Source organism: Macrobrachium rosenbergii, chromosome 14, assembly GCF_040412425.1.
Source record: "Macrobrachium rosenbergii isolate ZJJX-2024 chromosome 14, ASM4041242v1, whole genome shotgun sequence".
NCBI classification, from domain to species: Eukaryota; Metazoa; Arthropoda; class Malacostraca; order Decapoda; family Palaemonidae; genus Macrobrachium; species Macrobrachium rosenbergii.
The window spans coordinates 35,952,384-35,962,383 of record NC_089754.1 but is presented as its reverse complement, the minus strand read 5'-3'; the positions used below and the strand labels follow the sequence as shown (position 1 = coordinate 35,962,383).

The 10,000-nt window shown below is 35.8% G+C and overlaps 1 protein-coding gene across 2 annotated transcripts in view; it reads left to right on the top strand.

Moving 5' to 3' along the window:
* LOC136845928 (uncharacterized) overlaps nt 1-10,000 on the top strand; it is a 46,219-nt gene that overhangs the window by 34,975 nt on the left and 1,244 nt on the right. For both annotated transcript variants that reach the window (XM_067116422.1, XM_067116421.1), the window contains exon 4: nt 9,996-10,000. This exon is cut by the window's right edge. In XM_067116422.1, the coding sequence (XP_066972523.1) occupies nt 9,996-10,000 (5 nt within the window). The remainder of the gene's footprint in view (nt 1-9,995) is intronic.

Here is a 10,000-nt window from a genome sequence, read left to right as displayed (position 1 = left end):
ATATATATACATATATATATTTATATATAGTGACCGCGTTTGCATAAGATTTCTTTGCTAGTCAGTTAGTATCTGTCCCATAAGGATAATACCATCAAGGAAGAGCGAAGGATTATCTCTGAATTTCCCGAGATTATTCAGTATGTGATTTTGTCGTCTTGTTTTTGAGTATGGAAAAATCTGATCATTGATAACGGAAGAAAGGCGTGATTAAATTTAATTAAGCTTAGAGAAAATAATATATAACCGTGTTACAGACTGGTTGATGGTCATTCTGGCAAAACAGAAGAAAACGAGCACCCAAAGCGTAATTAAAAAAAAAAAATTAGGAAAAATATGAAACCTAACCTGGATAGATGTAATAGTTTATATAGGCCTTTCGATTCCAAGTATAAACTTATTAACTTGATTTTTATCGCGTTCCTAAATGCTTGATTCGAGGAAGGGGGTGGGGAAGGTGCAGGTCAACTCGTAACCTAGTCGACTCGTACTCAATTGAACTCGGAGCCTGGTCGACTCGTATCCAGGTCAGTTCGTACCTGCGTCACCTCGAGGTTGGTCGATTCGCACCCAATAGCATTGTTCAATTAGCAGTTGGAACTTATGCATGGCAACGAATATCATTTATGTTCTGACACCGACGAGTTCCTTAGCTGATTCCACAATCATTGAAGAATATTTCCTGATGATAACTATTTGTTACCAATAATACAATATAGGCTTAGTTCCAGTTAAAATAACTCACCTAGAAATATTCAATATCCCTCAGTTAGTGACGTTACAGTTATTAATCTATAAAATTTAGACTCACACCAAGCACGTGGGCACTTAATTCTTAATACAGTGGAAAGAGGAAGTTGGAGTGGTTAGACGGCGAGATAAAGATATCCAGAAAATAATGGAGATATGTGCAAGGATCTAAAGGTGGAACTGGGAGAAAGCAACTCAGTTTTGCTAATAAGTCATAGTTAGAGAGGTTGGACAGCATGATTGAAGAAATGAAGCGGGGATGGAGGTCAAGTAAGAGGCTTAATAGGGATTTGTTTTTTAAGAGCATGCAAGAAAGCAGCATTTCCATTTGTGAATTACGCAAAAATATAATGTGCTTGTACGGGGAACGTATAGCAAATGCATGTGCACAATTGAAAAATGAAAAGCAATCCAGTACAACTTATTAATTGAAAGTGAATGTTCAGTGTACATGTAGTGTACTGTACCTTATAATCGTTCAGTAATTACCATGCACTTTTTTGTACCTGATATGTAAAGTAATTTCTAGCAATAAATAAACACCAACTTCACATATCTTCGGAACATCTTTCCACCGAAGAAAATCTGAAGTAAGAACCAGCGTATTCTAAGTGAAGCTTTGGGAAATCATTTATCGGAAATATTCTATCCACGAGCTTTTGAAGACTTTAATAGGAATATTTAATCATAAAAAGGCAATATTTATTGCGTATCAGAGATGACCAAAAACCACTTTCGATATTGACAGTTACATTATATATTTTACCATAAGCTTTGAAATTTGTATTCTATCGGAGACTGCCAAAAAATGTGTTTGTTGTTTTTCCTGTTGAAGATAACACAATGGTCGTTTACCATAAATATTAATCTGTGATTCTACGTGACCACAGAAAAAAAAGAGCAATTTAATGGCCTTATCTTGAGCCTCGCCTTTTAAATGAGAGGGTTCTCTGAATCAGGGAAAACAGAAGAGGAGAGAGAAATTTTTAGAAGGAAAACAAAGAAGTGTAAGAAATTAAATCATATCCATCAAATAAAATGTTAAAAATCGCTTGTGAAACATGCTTTGTAAATGATTATTAGCAAAACGAAACAAGAAAAATATTGGTAATTGTCAAAAGCCTTAAAATTCATATTTTCTTTAGGTTAAAAACACTGAATAATCTAGAGTTGTTTTTATTTTCATTACCACATTCAGTCACGTCTTTTATCCCCGAGTTTTTCATTTCTCGTCTATTTGGTTATTCTAAAGGAAGGAGGAATTAAAGCATAAAAGAACTAAACAAACTGGAGGAAAATCTTTCGAAGCAGAATTCCCATATCTAATAGGATCACGTTCACTAGTTCGCTCCCACACATTTCTCAAATTTCTCTCTCCTCCTCCTCCTCCTCCTCCTCCTCCTCCTCCTCCAAACACCTCACACATCCACCTTCGATTTTATGATTACATCTTTAAAGCATTTTCTTTCTGCTGAGATTCACTCCTGGTCAAATATTCTCCATTTTATTTTATTTTTTTCGCTCCGAATACTGAGAGAGATTTCTGGTCTCGGGTGATTAATCATCTCGGCCTCTCTTTCAAGTTGCGACCTCGATGTGTCCCTCGAAAGGAATCGGATTCGTATGCTTGTGGTATATAATTGTTTAGTTTGGTTTTAAGAAAAGGTGTTGTTATCTGAGCAAATTCATTTACTCAAATTGTGAACTGGATCTTATATCCCAGATACATGAAGAAATTACATCACCAAGCCTTTTTTAAGCGAAATCTTACACTTACTTTACAAATTTGTTTTTTGAAATTATTTTTTCTTTTATCTAGAACCCATTATTTGTGAGATCTCTGAATTAGTTAAGGTCCTTTCAAGCCTCTTAAGTGAAATCTTGAAATGATTTCAGCTATTTCCAAGTATTCTAAATTAAAATGTGGAAATTTAATTTAGATGGCAATAAACTTTTTTATTTGAAATATAAGGTGATTCCAGATATATTTAAGACCAGTCGAGTGAAGTCCATGAATCAATTTTTATATCTACAAGCCTTTGTAAGTGAGGTCTGCGAAATATAATAATTATTTTAGTATCTATAAGGCTTTTCGAGTGAAATCTGAGAATTATGTAAGATATCTCTAAACCTTTCAAAGTGAAATCTGGTAATTTTTCCAAAAATCTGCAAGCCTTTTGATGTGAAATCTGAAAATTGTTGCAGATATCTTAAAGCCCTTCTAAGTGAAATCCGAACTTTCTTCCAGCTATGTCCAAACCGTTCCAAGTTTATCTGGGAATCATATCCCATATCTCTAAGCCATTTCAATTGAGATCTGGGAATCACTTCAGATATCTTAAGCCCCATATTCATTAATATCTAAATATTATCTCAGTTATCTCTACCCGCTTCTATATCCCGTAGGGGGTAATGCCGTCTGCTTACCTCACGCGGTGCACTGTAGGCATTACTTAAGATTCTTCGCAGTGTCCCTCCGGCCCCTAGCTGCAGCCCCAATCATTCCTTTTACGATACTCCGTTCATATTCTCTTTCTTCCATCTTAATTCCCACCCTCTCCTAACAATTGTTTCAAAATTATTTTCACTGCTGAATGACCTCATATGTCCCAGCGCCTGGACTTTGGCCTCAGTTTTAAACTCCAGTATCAATACCCACTTCTATATGAGATCTGTTAATTACTTCGGATATTTCTATACATTTCCAAATAGCATCTAGGAATCGCTGCTTGCGGTCGATAACTTGAGACCTTCCTTCGTCTCCGGGCCTGTATCACTCAACATCCACTCGCGGATTCATGCAAAGGCATACATGCACGTAATCATACATATATACATGCACGCCCTTATGCAAGCTCGCTGACATATAATTACCCTTCGTGCATATGCATAAAGTCCTGGCATTACGCTGCGTCGTAGATTATCTTTCCCCGTCAAGACGAAATGAGAATATGATCGAGTGCGGGTGGTCCATGATTTTGATAAGAGAAAATGGGTCCAATTTTATTTTTTACTTTCTCCTTCTGATGTTCATTTCGAGAGGATATTTCAAATCAGGAGACTAATGAAATAAAGGCTTTGACGAAGCAAAAAAAGGAGAATGAAACGAGGGAACTGATGAAGTAAAACAGGGGAATAACGAAACTTGGTGAATGGTGAACTCAGTGAAATGAGAGACAAATGAAATAAAGGCTTTGATGAACCAAAAAGGGAGAATGAAACGAGGGAACTGGTGAAGTAAAACAGGGGAATAACGAAACTTGGTGAATGGTGAACTCAGTGAAATGAGAGACAAATGAAATAAAATAACGAAACTTGGTGATTGGTGAACTCAGTGAAATAAGAGACAAATGAAATAAAAGGCTTTGACAAGAAGCAAAAAAAGGAGAATGAAACGGGGAACTGGTGAAATAACAGAAATAACGAAACTTGGTGAATGGTGACTGTGAAATGAAAATAAAGGCTTTGATGAACCAAAAAGGGAGAATGAAACGAGGGAACTGGTGAAGTAAAACAGGGGAATAACGAAACTTGGTGAATGGTGAACTCAGTGAAATAAGAGACAAATGAAATAAAGGCTTTGACGAAGCAAAAAAAGGGAGAATGAAACGAGGGAACTGGTGAAGTAAAACAGGGGAATAACGAAACTTGGTGATTGGTGAACTAAACGAAATAAGAGACTATTGAAATAAACGCTTTAATGAAGCAAAAAGAGAAGAAAGAAGAATGAAAAGAGGTAACTGGTGAATTGAAAAGGAACAGGTGAAGAAAATCAAGAGAATAACGGAACTTGGTGATTGTTGAAAGGAAATTAAGAATAATCATGTTTTACATCAAGAGATTAATGAAATAAGGGCTTTGATGAAGCTCAAAAAGAAGAATGAAACGAGGGAACTGGTAAAACGGGAAGGAACTGGTGAAGAAAAACAAAGGAATAACGAAAGTTGGTGGTTGGTGAATGGAAAGAAATAAAGAATAACCATATTTCACATCAAGAGACTAATGGAATAAGGGTTTGATGAGACAAAAAGAGGAAAGAAGAATGAAACAAGGGAACTGGTGAATTGGGAAGGAGCTGCGAGGAAAAACAAGAGAACGACGAGTCTTTGTGTTTGGTGAATGACAGGAAATAAAGATTAATCATATTTTAAATCAAGAGACTAATGAAATAAGGTCTTTGGCGAAGCAAACAAGGAAGAATGAAACGAGGCGACTGTTGAACTGGGAAGGAAATGTGAAATAAAACACGGGAATAACGAAACTTGGTAATTGGTGAATGAAAAGAAACAAAGAATAATCGTACAAAAGAATTAGTGAGGCAAAGTGAGGAAATTTATCCTAGTGGACATGCGATAGGGGGTAATGAATGAGAATACAAAGTGAAAAAAGCGTTTGGAGATTATGAAAATATGAACTTAAGTAGACAGAGAAGCCCTCGTGGAGAGAAGTGTTTGTTTATATAAAAATGCTAATGAAGAAATTGATGCTTGATAAAAGATACAGGTGGTAGACTAAATGAGAGAGAGAGAGTGAAAGAGATAGAGTTAATAAGAGATACAGATGACAAATTAAACAAGAGAGAGAGAAAGTTGATAAAAGATACACATGGTAAACTAAACAGAAAAAGAGAGAGAGAAAGTTGGTAAAAGATACAGATGGTAAACTAAATAGAAAGAGAGAGAGAGAGAGAAGTTGGTAAAAGATACAGGTGGTAAACTAAACGAGAGAGAGAGAGAGAGATGATAAAAGATACCGATGGTAAACTAAACAAAGAGAGAGAAAGAGAGAGAATGCATCTAAAGCTTAGTGAAAAGTAACTTTTGATTGCATAAAGAAAAATGAAATAGCATGCCAATCTCAGAGCATGCCTAAAATAATACACACCTGGTGTTAATTGGACAGAATTCCACCCAGACGTTGTGTGGCTACAAGTGACATTAACGAAGTGGATTGGCCAATTAGAGTGTACAGATTATGATGCCATTGAAGAAAAGAACGAGTTAGCAATTGTTCTCTCTGTTGTAAGGCCCGAAGTACCTAATACCGGGAGAGGTACAGTGAGGTAAAATATCTCTGTGCATAAAGGTGATGGTCGAGAAGGAACTGCAGCCATTGAAGGGAGCAGGAACCTTGCTAAGGAAGAAGAAGAAGAAGAGGCAACGATGTTTCAGAAGATTTTGAGAGAAAATGAAAAGACGAAGTGTTCAAGCAATTAAAAAGTGTAGGAATTGAAGTGCTAACATTTCTCTCTCTCTCTCTCTCTCTCTCTCTCTCTCTCTCTCTCTCTCTCTCTCTCTCTCTCTCTCTCTCTCTCTCTCTCTCTCTCCAGCATCTTTTAGTCGGTATTTAATCTTGGCAGTTAATTAAAAGTATGTAAGGAGAAATGATAGCCTTCGTGTGCCTGCCTCTCTCTCTCTCTCTCTCTCTCTCTCTCTCTCTCTCTCTCTCTCTCTCTCTCTCTCTCTCTCTCTCTCCAGAAACTAGCAATCTTTTAGCAGGTATTTAACCTTGGCAATTAATTAAAAGTATGTAACGAGAAATGATAGTCTTCGTGAGCGTTTCTCTCTCTCTCTCTCTCTCTCTCTCTCTCTCTCTCTCTCTCTCTCTCTCTCTCTCTCTCTCTCTCTCTCAAAAGCTTAGACGTCTCTAAGCCGAAAGCTAGGGAGAACAGAATTTACATACTAATGAAATCAATGGGCAAGTTAGCGCTCGCGCAATTGAATTTGGAAAGGCAAACGCTTAGTAGAGATCACAGGTATTGAAGGAAGACACTTGGGTGTTATTATTATTATTATTATTAGTATTATTATTATTATTATTATTATTCAGACGATAAACCCTATTCATATGGAACGAGCCCTTGGTGGCCAATAACTTGAAAGGGAAGAAATAATTCAAATTTTGAACAGAATAAACTGAGAATAGAATTAAAGACATAAAGACAGTTTTCTGTAGCTAAGATATGTTTACGCGCAATAGAGAAATTAGCGAGAGATAAATTTCGTAGCCGAAATGGAAGATGGAATCGAAAAATTATAAAAAACTAACCCATGTGTGTGTGTGTTCGCGCGCGCGCAAGTGCATTTCCAGATTACTATGAACCCTTTCTCATTAAGATTTCGACCCGGTAGGGGTAGTGCCCTCTGTGCACCTCATGCGGTGCACTGTAGGCATTAGTTAAGGTTCTTTGCAGCGTGCCTTCGGCCCCTAGCTGCAACCTCTTTCGTTCCTTTTACTCTACCTCCTTTCATATCCTCTTTCTTCCATCTTACTTTCCATCCTTTCCTAACAATCGATTCACAGTGCAACTGCGAGGTTTTCCTCCTGTTACGCCTTTCAAACATTGTACTGTCAGTTTCCGTTTCAGCGCTGAATGACCTCATAGGTCCCAGTGCTTGGCCTTTAGCCTAAATTCTGTATTCAATTCATTTCAGTTCAATTAAGCTTTCGAGAACACTTACCTGTCAAAACCAAAGCTTTAGCGAACATTTCAAACTCTCACACACAAGCGCGCGTGATTTTGTGCGTGTGTGCACGCACGCAGTTGCTTTCCTAGATCACTATGAATCCTTTTACATTAAGATTTTGGGAACTCTGACCCACCTGTAACGGAGTTTTAGTAAATGTTTCACAAACACTCACTGAATATTTAGACAGTGAATTAGGCGACATAATACGAGTACAAATGTAAAGTCATATTTAATAAGGAAAAAAAGTATTTTTAATACCTAGAAAATGTAGAAGAGTTACAGAAAATTGACAGAATCTGTAGCTATCTTTGTAAGCTCTCGTCTAAAAGAGTAAACAATGAAAAAAAGGAAACTATTTATTGGTATTATTAGTAAATAATAATATTAACAGTTAGACTGATCTTCTTCTCTAAGTAATCAAATGAAAGGTAACTTTATATCTCTTTGGCGACGCATTCCTGAGAAATAGGAAATATGATTGGTTTTGAACACAATTTTTTTCATTTAAATTTTTCACTATTTATGTTGTTACAATTTTGAAATGTTTGGTGGATGTGCAATCTATTCAATATAGAATTGGCATAGATTTACTTATTTAAGTAACCAAATTTACTTCATACTTAAATAGTCAAATTTACTTCATGCTTAAGTAACCAAAATTACTTCATACATAAGTAACCAAAATTACTTAATACTTAAGTAGCCAAATTTACTTCATACTTAATTAGCCAAGTTTACTTTATATAAAATCTCAAGATTTTTAATGTGTATTGCCCTCTATAAAAGGAACGTTTGCTTCGATAGAATAGAATATAAAAAATACAAGTAATAATAATAATACGTAAAATCATAAGCAATAATACATTAAAATGCAAGTAGTAGTAATAGTATATAAAAACATTTTTATGTGTCTGTTGCTTTCTATAAGAGAAATGTGTGCTTCGATTGAATAGATAAGTATATATAAAAAATAAAAGTAATAACATATAAAAATACAAATTATAATATATAAAAATGTAAGTAATCCACCGCCAGTAGCCTTACAAAAAATGACATATTACAGCAACTGGCATTCGTAATAAACACGAATATCTGACATATGCCCCGTAGGGGCTAGTGCAGTCAGTGCACCTCACGGGGTGCACTGTAGGCATTACTAAAGGTTCGTTGCAGCGTCCCTTCGGCCTCTAGCTGCAACCCCCTTTCATTCCTTTTACTGTACCTCCATTCATATTATCTTTCTTCCGTCTTGCTATCCACCCTCTCCTAACAATTATTTATAGTGCAACTTCGAGATTTTCCTTCTGTTACACCCTTCAAGCCTACCTACTCTCAATTTCCTTTCCAGCGCTGAATGATCTCATAGGTCCCAGTGCTTGGCCTTTGACCTAAATTCTATATTCCATTCCATTCCTACACGAAATATGTGAATTTCGTCTCTTGCGAACCAGCTGGGAAACGGATTATTGCCGGCTGAGAAATACATTAACCGAGACGTCCTTCCTACGTATACCATTCGCTTTCCAGAATGAGGAATATTCCTCTTTCCTCGTTTTTATCCGGGACTTATTTTTTTCTAAGTGGGAGTCGTCGTTTGAATAGTGATTTGGGTATAAGTTGGTATGTTTATGTATTCTTTATTCATATGCATATATGTATGTATGCTTATATGTATGTACATACATACATACTGTACATACTATATATATATATATATATATATATATATATATATATATATATATATATATATATATATATACAGGAGAAGAGAGAGAGAGAGAGAGCGTTTGTGTGTGCAATATAATAGCTGCAGTGACTCCCAAATTCTCCTTAGATTAATTATTACAATATATGTATATATATATATATATATATATATATATATATATATATATATATATATATATATGCATATATAAATAAATATTATATATATATATATATATATATATATATATATATATATATATATATATATATACATATATATACACATAGAGTGAGAGAGACAGGCAGACAGAAAGACCGGCAGACAAACATATTCTAGTGACCTGTAAAGGAAATACGACTCTTTACATCCCCTTGAGACTGTTTATCAGAACCGTCGCACCAGAGGTCATGAAAGGAACCGAGGTCAACTTTGACCTCTCCCGACAACGCAGACATCATCGTCACCATTAATATCATCATCATCAACAGAATCATCGATTAGATAACAACAAAGCTTTGATGATAAATCGACGGTGCAATAAAAAGAAACGACAATGCGATTCATTACACTGAAGGGTTTGATAATTACGGCTGGGCTGTCGATCATGGACGTCCCTGGGAGACTGTTGTTATTTGTTATTTGACTGTTGTTATTTGTCGCTTTGATCCTCCTTGTCGTCAATGAATGTAATTCGCGTGATTGAACAGATCCCCAACCGTTTAATTATGGAGCTTTGCTCTGCCGTTGTGCTTTGTCAGATTTTTTGGGCTATTATGTTTCCTCTCTCAGGTTTTCGTCCTTATGTTCCTCCAATTAAATGCTTTGAATTCTTTCATTTTCAGTCATTAACACGTCAGAAGTACTTTCCGTTATTAACAAAATCAATAAATATTCAAGATAAATTCGGCAAGCTCATTTACTGCTTCAAATAAAGGCTATTTTTTTTATGTCAGGTGAAAGCTATAATGTTCCTTCATCTAGATTTAAATTTCAAAAATCAATTAATTAAAACTAACTACTATCTCCCTCCCTCCCTAACCAACCCCGCCCCCCAACAACAGGCATC